The 27,400-nt window shown below is 43.8% G+C and overlaps 1 protein-coding gene across 1 annotated transcript; it reads right to left on the bottom strand.

The window, feature by feature from the left end:
- Positions 1-1,539: 1,539 nt before the first annotated feature.
- SEC61A1 (SEC61 translocon subunit alpha 1) lies at positions 1,540-18,531 on the bottom strand. The gene is made up of 12 exons (XM_065408640.1): positions 18,430-18,531; positions 15,761-15,828; positions 14,960-15,025; positions 14,780-14,858; positions 13,651-13,782; positions 12,483-12,592; positions 12,056-12,209; positions 9,557-9,717; positions 8,518-8,715; positions 7,696-7,887; positions 5,875-5,951; positions 1,540-3,849 (listed from the first exon to the last, which is right to left on the bottom strand). The coding sequence occupies exons 1-12, from the start codon at positions 18,434-18,436 to the stop codon at positions 3,663-3,665; spliced, it is 1,431 nt and encodes a 476-aa protein (XP_065264712.1). The 5' UTR covers positions 18,437-18,531; the 3' UTR covers positions 1,540-3,662.
- Positions 18,532-27,400: the final 8,869 nt, after the last annotated feature.

A 27,400-nucleotide genomic window follows, 5' to 3' on the forward strand; every position in this document is an offset into this window, starting at 1 on the left:
TTGTTTGAACACCTGCAGATGTCCCTGGACAGCTGGGAGGATGCCAGCGATGTTGATCCTTGCTGGCCAAAGTTCAAACTGGGACCTTTTTAGGCAGGAAGCAGGCAAAGGCTAGTATTTCATGTCAGAAATCTGGCAAAGGGAAAGGCAGAAAAACTCCAAAGGTAGACAGTTCAAGCAGCATACGAAATAAGAGAGCTTCAAAATTTCGTTAGCTTTCCTCCATATCTGTGTACACTTCTTTGTGAAGGTCCCCTCCTCCTTCAGTGAGTACATCCACTGGGCCATAGTGCCCTTCCCAAGGGCATAAACTTCAGTCAGCATACTGAGACACACATCAGGAAACTGCCTTAGCATTCCAGGCACCCACAAAGCTGACTGAGCACCTGTCAATTATGTCATACCCTGTCAATAAGCAAACAGCAGTGCACAAAAAGCTGCATGCGACTTTGTGAGGCTGGAGGGAGCTGAAGGCCACCTGAAACATGTCACTGCTTACCGACACTGATTGAAAGGGAGATCAAGTGGGAAAAGCAGAAGGTAGAGTCAAGATTCCACATTTATTGAAGACTTGCCCTAACTAGCATATTGCACAAATCATAATCTCGTTTTACGCCTCAGTGACAGAGACATAGAGATGATCAATAGCTTAGTTGCAAAGTGCTTTGCCACTGTAAATAAATTCTCTATAGTGCTAGCTACAGTTGCACCAGGGACTGGCCCCTTCTCTACACAATCCATTTAGAATATTGCCTACAACAGGGGTTCTTAAGATTTTCCTTGGTGCAGACAACTTTTTAACAGAGATTACCTTATGGACGCCTCCCCTCATATCTACAATTGTGTGGACCACTTCCTCCCATTTGTGATCATAAAATATCCCTATGGCAACTACAACTATTGCTTATATAGAAAGTATTTACATTATTTCAGATGTCCTTTTTTCCAAGCTGCTAAAGTGCATCGAACAGCACCACAGCCCCATTCTGCTGCACACACCACTGAGAATCTCTGCTCTACAGTGGCATTACAAATGACAGCCCAGGTTGAACTTCACAAGAGCAGAGTGAAGAGCATTTTCAGAGGAAGGAAAGAGTGCCACCTAAAAGGCAAATTAACGTCTTCCTTCCCCACCACATCAGAAACCTGCGACCTCAGAGGACAGGGCAGAAAATAGTCTGAAACCACTCACCCCTTGATTCTTTTAATTAAATAGGGTCATGCTACAAAGAACTTTCGTAGAGACGCATTTAGTAACATTTAGATATTGGGCAATACTTCAGCTGTTATCAACCTCTGTTGGTTTTTTCACCTCATCATCCCTGTCGTGATGCTCATTTGCATGTCTTAAGATACCTGCTGAATCCTGTTTTATAGCTAAATTCTCTGGGGCAGGAACTGTCTTTATACACTCTTTAGTACGCATCAGTCTTAACATTCATTTTCAGAGTCTTTTAGGCATGCACTTGCAGCAGTATTTAAAGCACTAAAAGTCAACTGTTAGTTCCAAAGATGTACTTTATTTAATTATAAAGCAGATTGGTTAGGCATTAGCTCTTTGTTTTTATTCTAGATGTCCACTGTATGATCATCAGATCCTGCCTTCAGGACATATCTGCTTGAAGATGTATAAAGTTCCACCACTAGACAACAAAATTCAGATGCACGGAACAAGTGCTATTCACCAGGAACTCAAGAACTGTTGATCTAAACTGCAGCCAGTTCAAAGAAAAGTTCTAACTGAAAACACAAATACAGTTCCAGCCCAGCCAGAACTGTGTGCCCAGAAGTGAGGTCCTTGACTGGTCTTTCTGAAAGACACCCCCATCAAAAGTCACCTCTGAACTATCTCAGATTTTGTATCAAAAACTCTGTTGTCACATGCTGCTATTTCAAAACAGACCCTGGATAAAAAAACAGAACAAATGTTGTGTGAAGTTAACAAGTGGACTTTTATAACATTTTCTTTATTCATGGCTACTTTATTCCATCACTTTTGCCCTTTTTCCAATTCAGGTCCTTGTCCCATTTTAAGCGTTTAATTTTCTATTGATAGGTACATAGCATACAGAGCCTGCAAAATTCACACACATTTGGTAGAGCTTGGTGGCAAATACAGCATGAGTTTCTGGCCCTGTCTCTACTTTTCTCAGGAACATGTAATAGAAATGATTCTGTCATTCATCGAAGCACAAACCATCTTTTACATTTTCAGAGTAACAATAGAAAATACAGTCATATTGGTGCAGTACAGAGAAACACTCCAGCACTACCACTTCCCATTCTGGTTCTCAGGTTGACCAATACTGTTTGAGGAAGAAACTTTACTTGCAGGATTCTTTTGTACACAAAATGTTTGCATTTATCAACATTTAATGTGCCTAGGACCAATCTAAATTAAAATTAAAAGTTGAGGATTTTTTTCAGTTTCCTTTAAGCCTTTTAAGGTGAGTTCTCCATTTTGATAGGAGTGGCCCTCAAAACAAAACAGGAGGCCATAGGTGTCCAGGCAAGTGTTTTCACTACACACTATTCAAGTCAGCAAGGGTATATTTTTAAGCATACTTCAGAGATGGCAAAAGGATGCTTTCTACATGGGCAGTGACAAAGTTATCAAACTAATCTCCTGTGCAGGACCATAAATTAGGTACTGTGGGACAGATAAGTAAATTACAGTTGTGGTATTCTGTAGCAATGAATCTCACACAATTCACTAGAAACAAGCAGTCAGATGATGATATCCTCATTGCTGCTAGACTATTACTTATTTTTAATGAGAGAAGTCTGGGTTTATCAAAAGAAGATTTGCCTCTAAAAAGTTGTGACATGCAATTCCCAACTAGTTTCAGTGCCCGAGCTAAAAATGACTGTGGTCAATGGTAGTTAGAACATTTACAAGGCTTCCCCACATTACCAAGTTTTAAGGTTACAACTCTTAGGCACAATAATTGCTTCCCCCTGGAGAAACCTACACTGACCTGAGTTTTCAGCTTATGGAAGGGAAAGCATTTCTAACCTCTATAGAAACTAGGCAACAGTCTTAAGCCAATATTCAGCATTTGACAAGACCTAGCTTAGTTTACAAGACATTTGGAAGGAGAGACACCTTTGTAAAAATACACTGAAAATGCCTCACCAAATATGCCATATTCCAAAAAATATACAAAACTGAACACATTAAACATTGTTTGTGCTTACAACCATAATTAATGAACTCCAGCATCAGAGGGAGAGATTTCTCTCACCTAATCCACTGCAGAGGAGTTGCAAACACAAAATATATGGAAAAAACATCCCTTCCAATACATAGCCCTCCCCCCATGTCTATTTATTGAAACCTATAAAGGCTTCAGATCTATCATTCCTGCAAGGGGATGAAAAATTAAAGAGCTGTCAAACTAAATCCAATTCAGGAAGTTGGTTTTCCTAATAAGTAATTAAAAATAATCCATTTTCTTTAAAAGTGTTTTTGCACATTTTCCAACATTTATAAAACACAAACAATATGCTAAAAAGTGAACAAAAGGAAATGCACTTTGGAAACATTATTAAAATACATGTTCCTATAGCATGATGTGCCCGAGTTTGTTTTATTTCTTTTCACCTGACTGGATAATTCAAGAATACGCCTTCCCCTTTCCTAGGTCCATGAGAAGCTGGGTTTAGAAAAGAAGAGCTCCCATGCTCCCAACTTCACTCTGTTCCTTTACAAAAATTTCAAAGTACTGGTAAATGATAGTAACAGCTAGCAAGATTCCAGTTCCAGACCCAATTGCCCCAAGGAAGTCTGCCAGGACAGAGAGAGCACCAATGCAGAGACCACCAAATGCAGCAGCTGTGGGAATGTACCTGTAAAATACAATGGTAAAAGGAAAGTAGTCAGTCAGACATTAAGCTACCTTTTGCACCAGGGATTGGTATTCCTGTAGGACAGTGGTCCCCAAACTTGAGGGTCATGCCCCCACTGCAGCCTGAGATGTGGCCACGGGGAAAGGGGGTCGAGGCTGGGGCCATGGGCCAAAGCTGGGGGTGGGAGCGAAGTTGCAGCCGGGTTGTGATGGGCCCACGGCCAGGTGCGGCTCCGCTCCCGGCCTTGCCCCCAGCCTCAGCCCTGGGCTGGGAATGGAGCCATGGCCAGCGGTCGAGGCTGGGGACTGGGAGTGGAGCCAAGCCGAGGCTAGGGACAGGGACAGGTGCAGGGCTGGGAGCTGTGGACACGGCTGGGGGTGGGACCAGAGCAGAGCTGGGGGTGGTGAGGGTCTGGCTGGCGCTCCCCACCCCTGTGGGGGCTGGCCCAGGCCCCACTGTGCCCCCCCCAAGGGTTCCTCCACATCCCCCTAGGGTGCCATGCCCCACACTTTGGGGACCTCTGCTGTAGGATATACCTAGCTGGGAGAACAGTCTGAATCGAAGAGGTGAGTGTTTTCTATGAGGGAAAAATCAATCCCTTTAAAAGAACAGGGAGCTAGACCTCATACAACTAGGCACCTTAAATATTTTTTCAGCAGCTCCCCTGAAGTTTAAGATAACTATTACAAATAAAAACAAAGGCCCTCAGTAACAAAACACCCTCTTCCTCCCTGGTCCAGCAATCCAAGAGGAGGAACATGCACTAGGCTCGGCATACTAGGCAAGGGGGCCCAAGCATGACCCAGCTGAGGACAAACATCGCCAAGCTGCCTGGGAATGGAATGGAATAGACTGCAACCAGCCACATCTTTAAACACAATGGCAATTGGGTCCCAGGAAATACTCCATCTCATTTCAAGTGGCTTATAGCTAGGATTGAGATGGGGCAAATCAGACTGGGACCTGTAGTCTCGCCACATATTACACCTCCATATTAGAGATAAGAACTGCAGTGGGAAGCTCTGCAGAACTCAAAGGGTCACTTTGTGCCCCACCACTGCACCAAGTAGTTTATTAAATATTTGTTTGGGATTTAAAACAAAATCATTTAGAAGACTGTAGCTCTTACCCATAGAGGTATGTAACCGAGACATCTGCAACTATGATTAATAATATTTACTGTAAAAGATTAATGTTTATGCAACACTTTGAAAATGTAAAGTGCTGAATATATTACTAACGATGCAGTAAAAATGAATGAAAATTGTTGCGTGCATGCAGCCACATCTCTTAAGTTTTTATCTTTCAGGCTTTTGCAGTCCTCACAACCACCAGCAGACTCAAGACCCAGGGTTCTCAAACAGGGGGTTGCGACCCCTCAGGGGGTCACAACCTTATTATGGGGGGGGGTCGCGAGCTGTCAACCTCCACCCCAAACCCCACTTTGCTCCAGCATTTATAATGGTGTTAAATACATAAAAAAGTGTTTTTAATTTTTAAGGGGGGGGTCACACTCAGAGGCGTGCCATGTGAAAGGGGTCACCAGCACAAAAGTTTGAGAGCCACTGCTCAAGACAATTAGAATAACTACTTACAAAGTTAGGTGATTCCATACCCATCACCCTGCAATGGAGGACTTTTGGAGGTAACTGGGCCAGCTGATTGCTAGCCTGTTTGTGTGAGGGCTTTTATATTAGTGCGAGGAACCATATATGTTTGCATGCTCACACCATGGCTGTCAGCAAGGACTGATCCCAGGACCTTCAGCACCAGAGACACAGGTCTACTACTAGAGCTAAATCCTTCAGCTGTGAAGTAGCAGTAGACTGCAGTGTTTATAGGCCCAGCCTCCAGCAGGAGACATGACCTTATGCAGTAAGCTAGCATATCACCCTAGGACTGAGCTTGAAAGGACATCCAAGTTCTAATCTTCTGAAGACAATGCTTATTGTAGCACTGATATTACATGAACAGCAGTATATTCCACACTTGGTACATATAGCCACTGACATATTTGTAGCTCACCTGTTTAGTTCGTGGACCATGGAGGTTTCTCTGTGGCCCCTCATTACCATCTGTTGCTCTTTTAGTTGTTTGGCAACCTGTATTGAGCCAAGAAATTTAGTTTCATTTTTTTAGGTTAATTTCACAGAACCACCTAGCTATCTGGAATTAAAAGCATGACATTTCTGTGATTACATATCAGCCATTTTCCAAGAAACAGAATAAAAACAAAGTGGAGCTTTTCCCAATTATTATGTTTAAAGTGTAAGATGCCTTGTTCCACTATTCTAAGTCATGATTAATAGAGTGACACACAAGCAAAACCCAACCAAGATCTATACAGAGCTCCAGGTAGGACCTCAGCCACATTTGGCAGCAAGCAGCCAGATCCATCCCAAATGAAAATGTTCATTGTGTGTATTCCATTTCTTTAATTATTCCTCATGATGCAAAAAGCTATTTCTTCCTAACTAAAACCTGCCATACTGCCAGCCATTTTACCATCTCCAATAGCTATAAGCAATGCAATTTAAGAATGAAATATTTTGTTCTTGAGTGTTACACATCTGAATGACTGAAGCTTAGATAGGCCAGCTACTAGTATGTAGATGCGCTGAACTATTTTTAACATACCTCCAATTAAGCGAATCTGAAACACAACTACTTCCAGTTATTAGTCCCCATAAAGATCATAGAAGATTAGGGTTGGAAGAGACCTCAGGAGGTCATCTAGTCCAACCCCCTGCTCAAAGCAGGACCTACACCAACTAAATCATCCCAGCCAGGGCTTTGTGAAGCCGGGCCTTAAAAACCTCTAAGGATGGAGATTCCACCACCTCCCTAGGTAACCCATTCCAGTGCTTAACCACCCTCCTAGTGAAATAGTGTTTCCTAATATCCAACCTAGACCTCCCCCACTGCAACTTGAGACCATTGCTCCTTGTTCTATCATCTGCCACTACTGAGAACAGCCTAGCTCCATCCTCTTTAGAATCCCCCTTCAGGTAGTTCAAGGCTGCTATCAAATCCCCCCTCACTCTTCTCTTCTGCAGACTAAATAACCCCAGTTCCCTCAGCCTCTCCTCTTAAGTCATGTGCCCCAGCCCCCTAATAATTTTCGTTGCCCTCCGCTGGACTCTCTCCAATTTGTCCACATCCCTTCTGCAGTGGGCGGGGGACAAAAACTGGACACAATACTCCAGGTGTGGCCTCACCAGTGCCGAATAGATGGGAATAATCGATCTGCTGGCAATGCTCCTACTAATAAAGCCCAATATGCCGTTGGCCTTCTTGAAGAGCTTGTTTTTTCCAGGCACAGAAGTATTAAAATATGGTGTGTATGTTTTTCATGAGATAATTACCTTCACACAGTGCAGCTGTCATCTGACCACTATGCTCCAAACGTAGTGCTCCAGACTACGCGCTATGCTCCTTATTAAGAAGTTTCACTTTCATATTGTTCTGTTTCTATCTATGCGACTCAAGTGATATTCAAGCATCTCAGACATCTCTATTCCTACACCACCCACCTAGGGTTTTTTGGGAGGGGCTGGGTGAGGCCATGTGATCCAGCGAATAGGGCACCAAATGGGAATCAGGAGATCAGGGTTCTACCTGTGTGCCTGTTTTCCCCTCTGTAAAATGGGGACAGAAATGCTTACCCAACTTTAAGTGCTTTGCAATCCACAGCCAAAAAGGCACTCTACATAAGTGGTGATATTACTAAGAGGTAAGTCTGGCACCAGGCCTATACTGTCCATTTCACAATATTACTGCTGAGGAAGTAATTACTGCAGAATAATTCTCCTGGTTTTATCCTGTAAACCTATTTCTTTAACTTACATCTTTGGCAGAGGAGCCAGAAACTTCAATCCATGTCTTGGAGAAGAAAGCACAGGAACCCAACATAAACACAATATAAACAACTGCATGGACAGGGTCTTCTAACACCGAACCAAAGGACTCAGGGGGTGACAGATAATAGCAAAGTCCACCGACTGGATAAGAGCGAGCAGGACCTCCAGATGAAGTATCCTGAAAAGAAACAAATAGGTTTGTACTGTTTAGTTTTGTGTCCCTATTTGTTAGCAGTTAGACTAACCCTGGTTAAATGCATCATCTCTTCATTAAAAGGTCGAGCTTGTGTGTACACATGGGCTGCACAAGGGAATTCAAGTTTCAGATTATGAGCAGTTTCTAAATTAAAGATAGGAACACAAGGGACAAATAAAAAAATAAAATATACTGGGTTTGCAAGGGAGGAAAAAATAGCAAGCCACAGATTAAATACACATGCTAAATGTAGAAGACCATGTATTCCACAGTCAATAATGAAGGGAAAGTATCAGAGGGGTAGCCGTGTTAGTCTGGATCTGTAAAAAGCAACAAAGAGTCCTGTGGCACCTTCCCATGCGTCTGACGAAGTGGGTATTCACCCACGAAAGATTATGCTCCAATACGTTTGTTAGTCTATAAGGTGCCACAGGACTCTTTGTTTTCCCTTCATTAAAAAGCAACATCACATGTTGGGCTGTTAGTCTCAATGTGCATAATTTTGCCAGGGAAAGTGTCACTATGTTTACAGAGATCATGTGCGAAGCTGGGCGTTCTAGTGGGGCCCCTGCATGATGTACAACAGGCTACAGAAAACAGGTGGATACTTACAGACCAGGTGCCCAGCAGGCTAACCAACAAGTTGCCACTGAAGCGAGCAGACAACATCTGGGAGATCACATACAGATTAGATACCAAGGCAGATTGAAGAATGATGGGAATATTGGAAGTATAGAACAGCTTGATCGGGTAAGTGTTGTACTGGCCACGGTAGCGGGCAGATTTGATGGGGAGGTCCACTCTGAAGCCCTGAAAAATGCCAAGTAAAAACCCCACTGTAACTGAAGTAAAACATGCAGACAGCACAGGCACCACATAACGTCTCAACAAAAATCTTGCCGTGAACCATGTGAGTGTCAAACATTCTACTAGCTCAGCCCTCTATTTAAACCCTTCTGCCAAGACCTCAGACCAACTCAGACTGTTGGACAGGGTAGCTTAAATATGTGAATTTATGAAATGCCAAAATATTCAAAGGCGAGTCTGAAATTGCAGGAAGAACTCAGCATAGTGCCCAGAAGCGGAAATTTCAAAGCTACACACACAAAAACCCCTCATTTGCTACTTATTGGTCATTTTGCTGCAATAAATTCCAAAATGGACTCAGGTTTTTATGGGTTCATGGTATTTTCAGCAAAATGTTGAGGCATTTTTGGCAAGGTCTGTTATTGCACATCCATCATCTCTCTCAGCCTACAATAATTCTCAAGCCTTTTGGAGGCCACAGAAAGCCAAGGGTGGAGTTCCAGCCTTTTCAGATCAAGTAACTGAAGCCCTGGCTGACATCTACTAGTCATTAGGAGTCTTCTGTATGCACTAAAAAGGTGAAGTTTAACTCTTCAGGCTGCAGAAAAAAAAATCCATTTTTAAAACACCCAGCCATGTCAGTTCTCATTTAAAAAGCCACAAAAGAGCCTAAGATTTTGAACTTCTTAAATTCATATTTATCTTCACAATTGTCAACTTTTCTATGGAAGTATTGTCAGGATCTGTACCCAAAATTTATCAGACTGCATTTGTACCAGGAAATAGATGACTTTACTATATCCACTGGCAGTAGTTTTAAACATTATTCTAGATTCTGACTGACCTGGAAGTAAATGACAACAGCAAAGACAAAAATGGTGGCAATCAGGTTCATGAGGTTAGGTAGGTTCTGGCGGTAGAAGGCCTCTCGCAGAGCTCTGACTTTGTCCGTACGAGTAGCCAGCAGATGGAACAGAGCAATAATGGCTCCTTCAAACTCCATTCCTTAAATGAGAAAGGGAGAGGGGAAGGACAATGAGTTCAGGTATCTTAATACCTGAACTGAGACATTAACTAGGCTTCTGAAATACAATATTTAGGGTGGGATTATCAGAAGCACTTGCTGTTGGCCTAACTCTGATCCCACTAAAGTCAGTAAGGGCTTTACCATTGATTTCTATAGGATCAGTTAGACCAATGCTAAGCACTTTTGAAAATCCCACCCTAAAGGCAATTCCTTCTATAAGAAACATGTGAATATAAGGAAGAATGCAATTGTCTTCATAGCGTAAGGTACATCTGCTAATGCCATACAGGGATGGATTCCACACCATATGATTATTTTAGACAGTGCCAAAGAACAGACTAGAAGACAAAACAATGATTCTATAACACACAGGGAACAAGAGAGATGTAAACAGCACACTTTATACCCGCAGAATTCAGAGCATCATGAAGCCCTGAATTATCCAAAAAAGTTCTAGCAATCTGCACAAGAGAACAAATTTCTTGTTAGAAATCTAGGTTTTCCAGAGTAGTTATCAGCAATAGACAGAGCAAAACACAGCTGCATGGGATTAAAAGGGAAACAAAGTTGTAATCACTTTTTATGACAGAGCTACATTTCAAAGAAATGCATTGTTTTGTTTTCCTACTTTGAAGTTCTGTGCTTTGAGAACTCACTATCACAAAGCAAGCAATTTTTACTCTCCTGTCCTGCTGAAAAATCACACAGAAAGAAGAGCGTTCAAAATTTATGGACCCAAGAGTCTTAATATCAGCAGCTTGGATTCTGCCATAACTATGAATTCTGCGGGAAAAAACCATTGCCCTTTGAATAAAAGTGACATTTTGAAATGACAGACTCATAAGCCTCCCAGCAACCAATTCTGAAGATTAGGAACCATTAAGAAAGGGATAGATAATGCCACCACATAAATTCATGGTATGCCCACACCTTGAATACTGCATACAGTTTTGGTTTCCCCATCTCAAAAGAGAAACATTAGAATTGGAAAAAGTACACAGAATGGCAATAAAAATGATTGGGGTATGGAACCGCTTCCATATGAGGAGAGATGGAAAAGAGACGACTGAGGAGGGATATGATAGAGATCTAAAAAATCATGAACCGTGTAGAGAAAGTAAATGAAGTGTTATTTACCCCTTCACATAACACAAGAGCCAGAGATCACCCAATGAAATTAAAAGTCAGCAGGTTAAAAACAAACATAAGGAAGTACTTCCTCACACAATGCAGTCAACCTGTGGAACTTGTTGCTGGAGATGTTGTGAAGGCCAAAAGTGTAACTGGGTTCAAAAAACAATTAGATAAATTCATGGACGATAGGTCCATCAATGACTATTAGCCAAGATGGTCAGGGACACAACCCCATGCTCTGGGTGTCCTTAAGCCTCTGACTGCCAGAAGCTGAGACTGGACAACAGGGGATGGATCATCAGTAACTTTCCTGTTCTGTTCATTCCCTCTGAAGCATGCAGCACTGGGCAATGTCAGAAGACAGGATACTGAGCTAGCTGGACCATTGGTCTGAGCCAGTATGACCATTCTTATGTTGTTAAGATTAAAGAATACATTTAAGGAAACAGTAATCAGAATCTGGAATGAAGAATGGCAAAGTCTGGTGGATGTATTCTGCAGACTTACAATGGACAATGCAAAGTAAATGGAGAACGCTATGGACTGAACACTTGATCATCCTATATTATAGAGTTACAGTTTATTTGCACAACTGAAATTAGTTGCCTTCCTGTAAGCACCCAATACTTCCATCTCCTCTCTCCCTGCAGTTCTTCGTGTCCCCTATGGAATCTCATTCCCTATCCTTGCAACTGATGATGATTTGATTAGTCTTTGGAAAAAGTGCCACTCAAATCAACAATAAGGGTAGCTGCTGAGTGACAGGAGGCACTCCCTCCCTCAAGCAAGGTAATATGCTGCCTAAATACAACTGATCTTAAACCTCTGGAGTCTTCTCTCACAGTATTTGCATTACACATGCATTTGCACCTTGCATACAAACTTCTCTATTATAATTAGGATTCCACTTGATAAAAATTACATGGGATGAGAGGTCAGGAGCACTATTTATTTACTATTTCACTTAATTTCCTTATTTTTTTCTTTTGTGCATAGAAATACAACTTTTCTGTTGCTGAAATTCTCTGTGCTCTGGAAGGTTACTATAGAAATTGCTATGTATGGGTTGGAGCTTCAGAATGTGGAAGAGTGCACGTGAAGCTACTCAGATAATCTAGTCATCTTTCATATTACAGAATACTTAAATCCTAACACAACCAAAGAACACAGAGTATGAGTTACCTCGGCCTGTGTTCACAGTGGTGGGGCTGAATGCCTTCCATACAATAGTCTCACAGATGTTGGTAGCAATGAAGAGAGAGATGCCAGAACCAAGACCATACCCTTTCTGTAGAAGCTCATCCAATAGTAGAACTATCAGTCCAGCTACAAAAAGCTGCAAGAAAAGAAATAGCATTATTTACTGGAGGCATCATCCCTTTTTATTTTTTATAATAATGCTAACTTGATACAAATGTTTTGTTCCATTAAGGATGACAAGGAGAAGATCAGATATCCTCTTTGGTTGGCAGACACGTGTGCTTTCAATTCTCCTCACTCCTTTCCCATCACTCCATGAGGCTGTATAACTGCACCCTCTAGACTCTTTTAGGATAAAAGGGAAGTATGGTTTTGAGGAGTGATGTAGAGGGTGTGGTATAAAAGTTACCTGAATTGTGATAAGCAAACAGATACCAGCACCCATCTCAGATGGGTCTCCGTACATCCCCGTCATTACATAGACGATAGACTGACCAATTGTAATAATCATGCCAAACACTGTAAAAGAAGACAAAAAATACTGTCTGTTTATATGACATTTGCAGACCAGTGAAAAAGGGTAGCAGGGAGAAGGAGTACACAATAACTAATGAAATAGATATCTAAATGCAATGTCAAAATGAAGTTTGATCCCTGAAATCAGTCACTGGAAATTCTAAGATCAACAGAGAAACTGCACAGTAGCAATGAGAGAGAAAACTAATCTAAAACAGATGAAGCAACATTCTCAGTGTTAAACACTCTTGTTTGCAGGAAATATTTTTTAAAATACAAAGTAAAGCATTAAGCTGATACGTAAACAGTTTAGGGGAGTTCTTCTTCAGTAAACAGATTTTGGAACTTAATTGTTCCTTGTATAGAAACAAGTTGTAGAGAAGATCTGACTAAAATTAACTGAAATCTGTATCTTGCAGAGAGAGCATAGCAACATTTACTAATGAAAAGAGCCAACTTTAAAAGGACTTGAGTCTCAAGATGGTTCACACAAGAGGGACATCGGCAGCACAGAATTGCGTCACCCTTCTCCCACATCAAAACTGCCTTGATCATAGTTTTAGGTCTGGGCGGTATTTGGGTCTCCATGGTCCATTTAATATTTGGCCTCTCTGCTGAGACTGCAGCAGGGACACCATCATGTGACAACCACTAAGAACTCAACTGAAACTCACCAGATAATTTCACATAGGCCAAGAAACAGCAGACAATAAATCAGAGCACTGAAGTACTGACAAATTCAGATTCAAGAAATCTAACATCTGGGGAGGCCTACACATAAGATTCCAAGATTTTTCAGAGGATCAAGTTCACAACTTCCTTTGTTAATGTCAGGCCTCATTCTAGATGAGCCTCCTTGATATGGGGGAGGGATAGCTCAGTGGTTTGAGCATTGGCCTGCTAAATCCAGGGTTGTGACTTCAATTCTTGAGGGGGCCATTTAGGGATCTGGGGCAAAAATCTGTCTGGGGATTGGTCCTGCTTTGAGCAGGGGGTTGGACTAGATGACCTCCTGAGGTCCCTTCCAACCCTGATATTCTAGGATATCAGCTGCTACTTACATTTCTGCGCCCCATTGAAGAGAGCTCTGTCTTTTGGAGTGTCCCCAACCTCAATTATCTTGGCACCAGCCAAGAGCTGCATGATGAGCCCAGAAGTGACAATGGGTGAAATACCCAGCTCCATCAACGTTCCTGTCAGATGCAGAAAGCAGAATGACAGTTGTTGCAGTTCACCATTTCTAGACCCCCACAAAGTGCAAAGTTTGACTTTTCATTCCTCCCACCTCCTCATGGTACAGATAGAACAATAAGAGACACATGGCACTTCCTTCTCTGACTCAGTTTAAAAAGAAAAGCTTTAGAAGGTAACTGAAGTTTGATGAAAATTAATTTGCTAGACAATGAATCACTCCTTAGTATCACGTGCCCTGCATTAAAGTTACTGCTTTCTGGCGTACCTATGCCAGATATAAGATGGTGTAGAAATGGTAAAGCTTCACTCTCTTCCTTTGAAGGAGAACATTCAAATATTTTTTGGTATAATCGGTCACTGTGCAACGTTTTTCAGTGACATGCACATCTCTGCACTTCACATTATGCTACAATCAATCAATATCACCCAATACATATACACACACACACCTGAACTAGTATCAAATGGTGCATTGAAGTGATTGATACTGTATCTGATTTATATCAGCACAAAAAAGCTTCAATGAGCAACTGGACAACTGAGCAGCCAGCATAGGTTTTACTCTGTGTGACTGACCAAAGGTGTCAGTAAGAAAAAAAGTACAAAGAGATCTTATAGCTGGGAATGTGCATCAGAATACATGAAATGTACTGCAGGAGTTTTGTAACTTCTATTATATATGGGTATTTATGAGCTGTCTTGTTTCCACTTTCTCTGCAAAGGCTATTTGCCCTCCACTTGGATATATGCAATTGATAATGTGTCTATCCATATAAAATGTTAATGCATTTGTGCCAATTCCAATCCCCAGATTTAGCATTTATTTTCTATTATGCAGGGTTTATTGCTCCAATCCAGATGTTTACTTCATGAGAAAAAAAAATAAATCTATAAACTAAGACTAAAATCCCAAATGTTCAAACAAACCAAGTTACACGGCCACTGGAAGTATAAAACCCTGCGCTGGCAACTGAGCCACCTGAAGCAGGATCTTACCTCTATTTGAAGCCAGAATCACTCTCATCCAGTAGAAAGGATCTGCTGAGTCTGATGACATGATACCAAACAGGGGAATCTGAATTTCCAAGCAATGAAAGTGAAGTGGGGTTAAATTAAAGCACTGACTTTGTTCTCCTTTTTATTTGAAAGGAAAATGAAAGAACGTTACAAACATACCTGGCAGCATACTAAGAAGATGAAAAGTGTGATAGCTGTCCATAGCACTTTTTCCTTAAATTGAATCTGAAGAAAAAGAGAAAGACAGGAGTTAAACTGAATGGGTTGTCACTGGTCACAACAGCTGGTCTATTAAACAAGTCAGCTAAACTCTATAATGTAACTGTATACTTATAGTAAAATACTAGACAGAAGCAAATTACTAAATCCCTTTACATCCCATCTACACTATATGAAGTCTAGAAGGAAAGATAGTAAATCTTTACTGAAACTTTCATCCAAGCAAACAATCTTATGCAAGCAGTATAAGGTAATTCCAGTACTGATCCACTGAAATGGATTCTTAGTTTAATGGCCTACCAAAAAAAAAAAAGCTCTCAGCAAAAATGCCAATCTAAGATTATTTGTTCAAATCAGTTGTTTTTAAGGGAGATGGGGGGAAAAGAAAGAGTATTTTGAATTTTAAGATACCATTTTTAGCTACTCTGAAATTAATTCTCTCTTAGATATATATCGTCATATACCTCAGGCCTTGCTGACACATAAGTTGTACTGCTTCAACTGTCCTGGTATAATTACAGCAGTACAACACCTACCGTGGATGAACTCATTCCAGTATAAAGATGACTTAGATTGGGTATAACTGTTCACACAAGGGCTGTAATGGTGTAACTATTTCAGTTAAAAGTAGCTGCACTGCTGACAGTTACACTGGTACAAAAACTGAGTGTAGACCACACCTTAGGCTTAGAAAACTTATCTCTTACAAATAGAGTCCTGAAGGACATCTCAATAACATACCTTCCTTTCTGGCTTTTGAATTTCAGGCAAGATAACACAGAAGGGCTTGATTACTTCAAGAAATTTAACTGTAAAACAAAATAAAAAGTTAGATGGTAAAGTGAACATACAGATATGGAATTTATGGCAATCCTGATGATTAGTTACTGACATCTTAAAAAATGGAAATTTCTAAATTTGCAAGGGCTAGGGCAAGGGTAGGCAACCTGCAGTACGTGAGCTTATTTTCAGTGGCACTCACACTGCCCAGGTCCTGGCCACCGGTCTGGGGAGGCTCTGCATTTTATTTTCATTTTAAATGAAGCTTCTTAAACATTTAAAAAACCTTATTTACTTTACATACAACAATAGGTTAGTTATATATTATAGACTTATAGAAAGAGACCTTCTAAAAACATTAAAATGTATTACTGGCACGCGAAACCTTAAATTAGAGTGAATAAATGAAGACTCGGCACACCACTTCTGAAAGGTTGCTGACCCCAACGCTAGGGACTAGGTGGTCACCTCACCCTTATCTGTCCTAGGTACATCTGGCTAACTGCACTAACAAAGCAGTTGCACCTTTGAAAAAGTGTGATAACAAATGACAAAGTTATTATACATGGCTGATTTGGGTGTTTTGAAACTTTCTTGAGAATGATGAGGAAGAGAATGTTAGTTTCACTAACTTATTTTGTTTTCTAGAGATATACTTTTCCACATACTTCCAACTTCTATTTGATGGTGGTTATTTGAGGCATAATGTGAATAACTGAATTTATGTGGAAGGTTGAAACTACTTTGGGGATGAATGATTGAACCCCTTACAGGCACTAGTTAAACAGTTACTCAAACAATCCCACAAGATTTGTGTGTGAAACTGCTCACCAGCATGAGGAGGTTTATCCTTAGAAAGCAAGTGTGGTCTGAAAGTTACCTGAGCTTTAAGATTTAAGGAAAGGGGAGGTATCTATAATACAGGCCTGAACTATGAATTCTTCTTTCAGATTTAACATCTATAAAATAAACTGTTTTTCCAAGACAGGAACATTAGGTCCAAGGAAATTCAAAGGGAGGTAGGCTGACTCTCTCAGGACAACAGTCAAATCTCAGATTTCAGAAATTATGTGGTAGGATTTACTTCCTTTATATCCATTTCATGAAAGACAGCACAAGGGCACTGAAACTCGATCACTTTCAGTAGCTCTGTGGAAATATGAAATTCATACTAAATGTACCCTGTTTAAGTCTAGACCAGAAACAGTTTACTAAATATTAAGCTATTAATTTCCAACAGAAATTTCTTGGACTGTGGTTTTTCACTTTCTGCAAATACCACATCTACCTTTTACAACAATGAAACCAAAATTCTTTTCCAGAACCTAACCAGTTCCTCTTCCTCTTGAAGCTTCTTTTAACTAGGGACATGAATGTCTTTCATTGCTGTGGGTTTCTGTTATTCAGGAAGAATGACTGATTTTTAGCTTAGGGCTACTGACCATGACCCACTCAGCTTGCAGTTTCATTTTACTATGGTACTGCAACAGATGCCCTGGCACTCCTACGGACCTTTACACGATCCACAGGCAAGTGAAGTCAAGAGTACCTGTCAAGTCATCTAGCCTGACCTCCTGGCATCATACAGAGCCTTCCTACCATAAGAGAATTTGTATTTGCTCCTTTGCATGCTGCTGAAAATTTCTTTCCTGATGTTACCAAAATTAGAATGCCCAGCTAATAAGAAAAGCCTAAGAAAAGGTAGAATGGATGCCATCATGAGAAAGCTAACCCTGATTCTAATACAAGCAAACTTACAAGGCAGCAGAGACGGGAAAGGAAACAAGGAAAACTATGTTCAACCGCTCAGTGTGCACATTCATATTACAAGAAGATAATCTTGTTTTAACAGTTTGATAAAAGAATAAGATCTATAATGTGTCAAACAGCATTATGAGCTCAACCTGGCTCTCAGAAATGTAACCGCTTCAATACCCCCCATAGGGCCTATTGCCAAACACAGGCTAGTGGGGAAGAAAAGGCTTCTGGACAGACCCTGGGATGGCAGCACATTTCAGGAAGCAATAGCACCTCCCAGCCCCTGCACAAAGAGTACACTGCAGGGTGCTGCCAATCCAGAGCACAGCTGGGGGGGGGAGGAGAAGGGCAGCGGGGCACTGCCAACCCAGGGCACAGCTGGGGGGGGGGGGAAGAGGGAGAGAAGGGCAGCGGGGCACTGCCAACCCAGGGCACAGCTGGGGAGGGGGAGAGGGAGAGAAGGGCAGCGGGGCGATGCCAACCCAGGGCACAGCTGGGGAGGGGGGGAGAAGGGCAGTGGGGCACTGCCAACCCAGGGCACAGCTGGGGAGGGGGGGAGGGGAAGGGCAGCGGGGCGCTGCCAACCCAGGGCACAGCTGGGGAGGGGGAGAGGGAGAGAAGGGCAGCGGGGCGCTGCCAACCCAGGGCACAGCTGGGGAGGGGGGGAGGAGAAGGGCAGCGGGGCGCTGCCAACCCAGGGCACAGCTGGGGGGGGGGGGGGAGAAGGGCAGCGGGGCGCTGCCAACCCAGGGCACAGCTGGGGGATCATTCAGAGGATCCTGACCACGCAGCAGGTTCCCCGCCCCGAGCCCGCCTCAGGAACCCCTCCATCGCCCCCAGCTCCCGGCCCCCGGCTGTGCGCCGACACTCACTCCCCATCTCGGCCGCTTTTGCTGTCCAAAGAGGGAGCCGAGGCCGGGCGGAGACGCCTGCTCACTCCGAGAGACACGTCAGTGCTCGAGCCCTACCGGCCCCCTTCCGCTTCCTGCCACGCACGGGGTCGCCGGCCGAGCTCCTCCGCGCAGGCGCTGCAGACTTCCGGCACCCCCAAGAACTACAATTTCCCGGCAGTCATCGCCGCCGAGTCCCGCCCTGGCCACAGGCGCTATCATTCCCATCATGCACTGCGCCCACCAGATACCACAACACCCAGCATGCACTACTGCAAGACGCGCTTCGCAGACTATTCCCTTGTACCTATTGGACCCAGGGGACTATAAATCCCAGAATTCCATGTGCCTTCTTGGGTCTAGGCTCTCTCCCAAGGTGACCCATGGCCTGCTGGGACTTGTAGTCTCCGCTTGTTTAGCCGCCATTTTAAATATCAGGGGGTAGCTGTGTTAGTCTGTATCTACAAAAACAACAAGGAGTCTGGTGGCACCTTAAAGACTAACAGATTTATTTGGGCATAAGCTTTCCTGGGTAAAAACCTCACTTCTTCGGATGCATAGAGTGAAAGTTACAGATGCAGGCATTATATACTGACACATGGAGAGCAGGGAGTTACTTTGCAAGTGGAGAACCAGTGTTGACAGGGCCAATTCAATCAGGGTGGATGTAGTCCACTCCCAATAATAGATGAGGAGGTGTCAATTCCAGGAGAGGAAAAACTGCTTCTGTAATGAGCCAGGCACTCCCAGTCCCTATTCAAGCCCAGATTAATGGTGTTAAATTTGCAAATGAATTTTAGTTCTGCTGTTTCTCTTTGAAGTCTGTTTCTGAAGTTTTTTTGTTCAATGATAGTGACTTTTAAATCTGTAATAGAATGACCAGGGAGATTGAAGTGTTCACTTACTGGCTTATGTATGTTACCATTCCTGATGTCCGATTTTTGTCCATTTATTCTTTTGCGGAGGGACTGTCCGGTTTGGCCAATGTACATGGCAGAGGGGCATTGCTGGCACATGATGGCATGTATAATATTAGTGGATGTGCAGGTGAATGAGCCCTTGATGGTGTGGCTGATGTGGTTGGGTCCTATGATGGTGTCGCCTAGGGTTACCATACGTCCTCTTTTTCCTGGACATGTCCGGCTTTTCGGCACTCAAACCCCCGTCCGGGGGGAACTGCCAAAAAGCTGAACATGTCCGGGAAAATGGCGGCTCTGCTCCTCCCCTGACTCTTCGGCTCTGTTTAAGAGCCGAGCTGCCCGAGCGCTATGGGCTTCAGGCAGCCCCCTTGCCTCCGGACCCCAGCCGCCGGCCAGGCACTTCCCCTCCCGGGCTCCGGTGGCGCAGGGTCCGGAGGCACGGGGGCTGCCCGAAGCCGGTAGCGCTGGGGCAGCTCGGCTCTTAAACAGAGACGAAGAGTCAGGGGAGGAGCAGAGCCTCCAGCCGCGGCGGCTCTGCTCCTCCCCAACTCTTCGGCTCTGTTTAAGAGCCGAGCGCTACGGGCTTTGGGCAGCCCCCATACCTCCGGACCCTGCGCCGCCGGAGCCCGGGAGGGGAAGTGCCCGGCCGGGGGCGCAGGGTCCAGAGGCACGGGGGCTGCCCGAAGCCGGTAGCGCTCGGGCAGCCCGGCTCTTAAACAGAGCCGAAGAGTCAGGGGAGGAGCAGAGCCTCCAGCCGCGGCTGCTCTACTCCTCCCCGACTCTTCGGCTCTGTTTAAGAGCCGAGCTGCCCGAGCGCTATGGGCTTCAGGCAGCCCCCTTGCCTCCGGACCCCAGCCGCCGGCCGGGCACTTCCCCTCCCGGGCTCCGGTGGCGCAGGGTCCAGAGGCAAGGGGGCTGCCTGAAGCCGGTAGCGCTGGGGCAGCTCGGCTCTTAAACAGAGCCGAAGAGTCAGCGGAGGAGCAGAGCCTCCGCGGCTCTGCTCCTCCCCTGACTCTTCGGCTCTGTTTAAGAGCCGGGCATGGGGGCTGCCCGAAGCCGGTAGCGCTCGGGCAGCCCGGCTCTTAAACAGAGCCGAAGAGTCAGCGGAGGAGCAGAGCCTCCGCGGCTCTGCTCCTCCCCTGACTCTTCGGCTCTGTTTAAGAGCCGGGCATGGGGGCTGCCCGAAGCCGGTAGCGCTCGGGCAGCCCGGCTCTTAAACAGAGCCGGGCTGCCCGAGCGCTACCGGCTTCGGGCAGCCCCCATGCCTCCGGACCCTGCGCTGCCGGAGCCCGGGAGGGGAAGTGCCCGGCTGGGGGCGCAGGGTCCGGAGGCAAGGGGGCTGCCCGAAGCCTAAGCGCTACCGGCTGGGCGCTTCCCCGGGCAGCCTCCAGACCCTGTGCCCCCGGCTGGGCGCTTCCCCTCCCGGGCTCCAGCTACGCTGGGGAAGCGCCGGCCGGGGGCGCAGGGTCTGGGGGCTGCCCGGCAAACCGTGAAGCCGGTAGCGCTCGGGCAGCCCTTTCCCCGTGGCTAGGAGTGGGAGGGAGGAGGGGGCGGAGTTATTGCGGGGAAGGGGCGGAGTTGGGGCGGGCTGGGGGTGGGGAAATGGGCGGGGCCAGGGCCCGTGGAGGGTCCTCTTTTTTTATTTAATAGATATGGTAACCCTAGTGTCGCCAGAGTAGATATGGGGACAGAGTAGGCAACGAGGTTTGCTACAGGGATTGGTTCCTGGGTTGGTGTTTCTGTGATGTGTGTAGTTGCTGGTGAGTATTTGCTTCAGGTTGGGGGGTTGTCTGTAAGCGAGGACTGGCCTGCCTCCCAAGGTCTGTGAGAGTGAGGGATCATTTTCCAGGATAGGTTGTAGATCGTGGATAATGCGCTGGAGAGGTTTTAACTGGGGGCTGTATGTGATGGCCAGTGGTGTTCTGTTATTGTCCTTGTTGGGCCTGTCCTGTAGTAGTGTGCATAGACCCTCATTTTAAATATGAGGGTCTATGCACATTAGTTTTCTTACAGGAAGGGGCAACCTGGAAGTTTTGGAGGGACAACACCCTTGTCCTGCCCCTCGGGCCTGCCCCTGCTACGCCCCTTCTCTGAGGCCCCTATCCCCGCTCATTCCATCCCACTCCCTCTGTCCCTCGCTCTCCCACACCCTCACACGCTCATTTTCACCTGGCTGGGACAGGGGAATGGGGTGCGGGCTCCGGCTGGGGGTGCGGGCTCCAGGGTGGGGCCAGAAATGACAGGTTCAGAGTGCGCGAGGGGGCTCCAGGCTGGGGCAGGGGTGCAGGACAGGGTGTGGGGTGCAGGCTCCAGGAGGGAGTTTGGCTGTGGGAGGGGGTTCAGGGCTGGGGCAGGGGGTTGGTGTGCAAGAAGGGGTGCAGGGTGTGGGCTCTTGGAGAGTATTTGGGTGAGAGAGGGGGCTCAGGGCTGGGGTGTGGGGAGCAGGCTCCAGGTGGCGCTTACCTCAGGGGGCTCCCTGAAAGCGGCGACGTATCCCTTGGCTCCTATGCGGAGGTGCAGCCAGGCAGCTCTGTACGGTGCGTGCTGCCTCGGCCCGCAGGTGCCGCCCATGCAGCTCCCATTGGCCGTGGTTCCCGGCCAATGGGAGCTGTGGAGCCGGCTCTTAGGGCGGGGGCAGCACGTGGAGCCACCCTGGCCACCCCTACACTTTGTAGCCAGAGGAACATGTCGTCGCTTCCTGGGAGCTGCATGGAGCCACATAGGGAGCCTGCCAGCCCCACCAACCGGACTTTTAACGGCCCAGTCAGCAGTGCTGACCGGAGCCGCGAGGGTCCCTTTTCTACTGGATGTTCCAGTCGAAAACCAGACACCTGGCAACCCTAGTATGGTTTTATTGATTGGTCTTTTTTGTTTTTTTGCCCAAAGCCTGTTTTTAAGCCTTAGTAGCTCCCATGTCAAGTTTTTCTCTGCGTCTGTGAGGGATACGTACTTATTGTTTTTTCAGAAATGAAAGCCACTGTTCTCATGCACTCACAGGACTCCAAGAGCTGGGGCTTTATGAAAACACCACTTATTGCAAGATTTAGGATGAAGTTGCGAAAGTCACTGACACTGTGATGTTAGATCAACATATTATACTGTTACATCAGAGTGTCATAAACATGATGGCATCCTAATTATTATTTATTATTATTGTATTTGTTTATGGTAGCAACCATGATGTGCTACATACTTTCCAGACATTCATAGAATCACAGAAATGTAGGGCTGGGTGGGACTTTGAAAGGTCATCAAGTCCAGCCCAGTGCACTGAGGTAGGACTAAGTAAACCCAGACTATTCTTGAAAGGTGTTTCAAACCTCCAGTGATGGAGATTCCACACAGCCTCCCTTGAAAGCCTGTTCCGGTGCTTAATTATCCTTATAGTTAGTAAGTTTTTCCTAATATTAATCTAAATCCTCCTTACTTCAGATTAATCCCATTACTTGTACTACCTTCAATGGACAGGGAGACCAATTAATAATAGTCCTCTTTATAATAGCCCTTATCTTATTTGAAGATTGTTGTGAGGTCCCCCATCTGTCTTCTTTTCTCAAAATGAAACATGTCCAGTTTTTTTAACCTTTCCTCATAGGTCAGGTGTTCTAAACTTTTTATCATTTTTGTTGCTCTCCTCTAGACCCTCTCCAATTTATACACATCTTTCCTAAAACATGGTATCCAGAATTGGACACAATGCTCCAGCTAAGGCCTCACCAGTGCCAAGTAGAGTGGGACAAGTACTTCCTGTGTCTTACATACGATACGCCTCTTAATACACCCCAGAACAATATTAGTCTTTTCAGCAACTGCATTACATTATAGACTCATATTTAATTTGTGATCCACTATAATCCCCACTCCTGTTCAGCAGTACTATGGACTAGCCAGGCATCCTGCATTTCGTAGTTTTGCATTTGATTTTTTTCTCCCTAAATGTAGTACTTTGCACTTGTCTTTATTGAATTGACTCTTGTTGATTTTAGACCAATTCGTCAATTTCAAGGTCCTTTTGAATTCTAATCCTGTCTTCCAAAGTGCTTGCAACACCTCCCCCCTCAGCTTGGTGACATCTGAAAAATTTTATTAGCATTCTCTCCATTTCATTAATCAAGTCATTAGTTAAAATATTGAATAATACTGGACCCAGAACTGACCCCTGCAAGACCTCACTAGATATGTCCCCCCACTTTGACAGCCAACCATTATAACTACTCTTTGCATACTGTCTTTCAACCAGTTGTGCACTCAGCTTATAGTAATTTCATCTAGCTCACATTTTCCTAGTTTGCTTAAGAAAATGTCATGTGAGACTGCACCAAACACTAAAATCAAGATATGTCATGTCTACACACTTCCCCCTTATCCAGTAAGCCAGTAACCCTGTCAAAGAAGGAAATTAAGTTGGTTTGTCATGATTTGTTCTTGACAACTACATTTTCGCTATTCCTTATAATCCTATTAGCCTCTAGGATTGTTTAATAATTTGTTCCAATATCTTTCCAGGTATCTAAGTTAGGCAGACTAGTCTACAATTCCCCAGGTTCTCTTTTTTTCCCTTTTTAAAAACATATATATTTAAAAAAAAAGATAGGTACTATGTTTGCCCTTCTCCAATCCTCTGGGACCTCACCTGTCTTTCATGAGTTCTCAAAGATAAGAATTAATAATTGTTTCAATAGTTCTTTAAGTACTGTAGGGTACATTTCATCAGGACCTGCTGACTTGAATTCAACTAATTTTTCTAAATAGTCTTTAGCCTGTTCTTTCCCTATTTTGGATTGCATTCATTCCTCGTTGTTAATATTAATTGTGTTAAGTACCTGGTCACAATTTACCTTTTTAGTGAATACTGAAGCAAAATAGGCATTAAACACATCAGTCTTCTTGATATCATCTGTTATTAGTTCTCCTTCCCCACTAAGCAGAGGACCTGCAATTTCCTTTGTCTTTCTCTTGCTCCTAATGTATTTATAGAAACTCTTCTTATAGCCTTTAAGTCCCTTGCTAGATGTAACTCATTTTGTACCTTTGCCTTTCTGATTTTGTCCTTACATGCTTTTGCTATTCTTTTGTCCTCATCCTTAACAATTTGTTTGTTTCTACTTTTTGTAGGATTTAGATTTTCAGGTAATCAAAGAGCTCCTGATGGAGCCATATGGCCTCTTACTATTCTTACTATCTTCTCATGAGGATAGTTTGCTTTAATATTCTTTCTGAGAAACTGCCAGCTCTCCTGAACTCCTTTTTTCCCTTAGATTCATAAAGGGACAATCCCTGCCTTGAAGATTCAGGACAGACAGACAAGTAGACAGAGGTTAGGAAAAGGGAAACAACAAATAGGGGTTTTAATACAAGTCAACTAGATTCACTGTAGGCATCCTGGGAGAAGTGGATCTTTCAGAGGACTTAAATGTGGACAGAGTAGGGGACTTGACTTTGCATTGAAGCAAAATATTCAAATACTGTGACTAAACATTAACATGACATTAAATAGTATATGTGAAAATGTCATTATGTTGTATCAGGATGTCTTTACCTGTGATACTTGTATAAAATGTCTTTTGTGCTGTGTCATCATTGTACCACAGTACAGCTTGATGACATTTTGGAGCAACAGAATAATACTGCATCAAAATGCCATCATGCTGTGACACAATATGATGTTATGTCCAAAAAGTGTCACATTGCTTCAGAACATCTTCACACCAAGAGATGGGATTATGACCTTATGTTAAAAACGTAGAGAGCTCTGGTTTGGTATATTAAGCACAGTGTTGTGATTCAGGGTTCTATGCCAGACTCTTCCACTGACTCACTTTGTGAATTTGGTCAATTCAGATACATTGCGCCCCTCAGTTTCCCCATCACCAGTGAGGGTAATGATCTTTACTCACCTTTGTAAAGTGATTTGAAATCCTTGGATGAAATGTGCAATAGAAAAGCAAAATCTTTTTATCCTTATCACAGTAAGCCAGAATGTTATCAGATCTGGCACATGGTGGCATTGTGTCAAAACAGCATCATGTGGATACTAAAATCCATCCTCTCCCCAGAGATGGTACCTCTGGATCATGCTGTGGCACATTGACAGGGTAGTGGGGAAAGAGTGGAAAAGCTTGTCATGCAGCTGCCTCTGCTGCACTTGCTCTTTGAATAAATAAATAACTTAAGTGTTCAGAGATCCCAATCCAATTCTTTTCACCAGCATTAAATCCACTCTTAAAATTGGCTTCTTGGAGGTATGCGGTCCCTTCCCTCCTCCCCGAGTGTTTATATTGGTAGCCTTTATTTGTGAGATAAGAATAGCTAAAGAAACAGATTGTGCTATTCTTGACACTGCCCATCTGTCAAATTTCTTGATTTGTTATTGGTTTTGGAAAATAACTTTAGACAATGAAGCATTTTGATTTGTTTGCTACAGTAAGAAGAAGAAACTTACCACTAGATATGACCTGAGCCAGATCAGTGGAACTGAAACCTGCTAACTCCTTCACAGAACTTGGTGGAAGTCTGGGTTCATCTCCGGATCTGAACCCAATGGTTCTGTTGAAGAGCAAAACAAACTGGGGATATAGTTATAGATGGATGATTATATTCAGTTAAGAAGAGACAATGAGCCAAATGCCTGCCTGGTGTAACCCGAATGACTTCAGTGGATTTAAACCAGGAATAAATTTGGCACATGGACCAGGGTTATAAAGAAAATGTCACAGATGAGGATTTTTTTTTTTACTCTTTGTTTGTACCTAATATAACAATACCCAGATCCTGATTGGTGCCACTAGATGCTATTGTAATAGAAATAGTCAATAATAATAATAATAATAATAATAATTAATGATATAATAATAAGTCACTGTTCAAAAGCAAGCAACATCTGAAGAGAATCAGCCATAGGTTTTAAACAGTTTGTTCTTTTCATGCCTTGCCATTCTTCCTTGAACCAAATCAGTCTCTCTTATATAACCATGATAATCCTGCATCAGAATTGAAGTGCAATTTAGGACCATTAAAAACATTAATATTCACTTACTGGCTGCAAAGTCTGTTAGCCAATGTGTTCCACTGTTTCACACAGTGAAAATTTTAAGCATTTACTGCAAAATTATATATCTCATTATACATCGATTACATTAGTGCAAAATTGACATTTAATTACTGCTTTTGAAATTGGGCTGCACTCTGGCGTGGCTGATGTGGGATGGTGGACCCATATTGTATTGAATTGTCTCCTAATGGAACCCACAAAGAATAGCAAGATTGCTTAAATAGCCAGACGGGAAATGGGAAGAATGGTGAGGGTGAGAATAGGGACGAAGGCCTGCGAATTACTCATCCCCTCTATGTGCACTGATTCCTCTCAGCTCCACCTGTGTCATTCATGGAAGCTGAGCGGAATGGGTTAATTTTTTTCCTTTGTCAAGACCACATTCTCATTCACTTTCCACTGCAATACTTTGACCAGCAGGACAAGGTTTGTAGGTTGCAATAAACACCAGCCTCTGCCAGTAGAGCTAAAGGAGCCTCTTTGTTAGCTGTTATGATTCTAGGTCTTATATCATCTTATATAGGGCTGTGATCACAAGAGGGCAACTTAATCACATTCACTAACTTATATGTATGCGTACACTTTATCTACTTAGCATTCACGTTATGTATATGACTGAAGTTTATTTGTCTAGTATAGGAGTGTGGGGCAGGGTTTCACAGTAGCAGTGGGGTTTTGCACGTGTCCATTTAATGTTACTGTCCACTTGCTGTCTCTGATATTTAATGCAAAAATCTCACAGACTAATATTCTGTTTAACCACAAGGTGGAAGAACTGCTTTACTTATGGTGCTATCTTGGTTAACTTGCATGACATATGCATGCACATTAGGCACGTATCATTATTGTTATTATTGAATAGTTCTGTTACAGTAGCACCCAGAGGTTCCATTCAGGATCAGAACCCCCTGGTGCTAAATGCTGTACAAACATCGTCCACCATCCTGCAAGTAGCTCCATGCACATGGATCCCTGTGCCATA

Source organism: Emys orbicularis, chromosome 7 (assembly GCF_028017835.1).
Source record: "Emys orbicularis isolate rEmyOrb1 chromosome 7, rEmyOrb1.hap1, whole genome shotgun sequence".
NCBI lineage: Eukaryota > Metazoa > Chordata > Testudines > Emydidae > Emys > Emys orbicularis.

What these genes read in the sequence shown, in the direction of transcription:
- SEC61A1 (XM_065408640.1), bottom strand. An exon ending in TCTTCTTAGTATGCTGCCAG is followed by an intron (nt 14,859 to 14,959) that starts GTATGTTTGTAA and finishes TTGGAAATTCAG; the next exon opens with ATTCCCCTGTTTGGTATCAT. An exon ending in GTTTGCTTATCACAATTCAG is followed by an intron (nt 12,210 to 12,482) that starts GTAACTTTTATA and finishes CTTTTCTTGCAG; the next exon opens with CTTTTTGTAGCTGGACTGAT.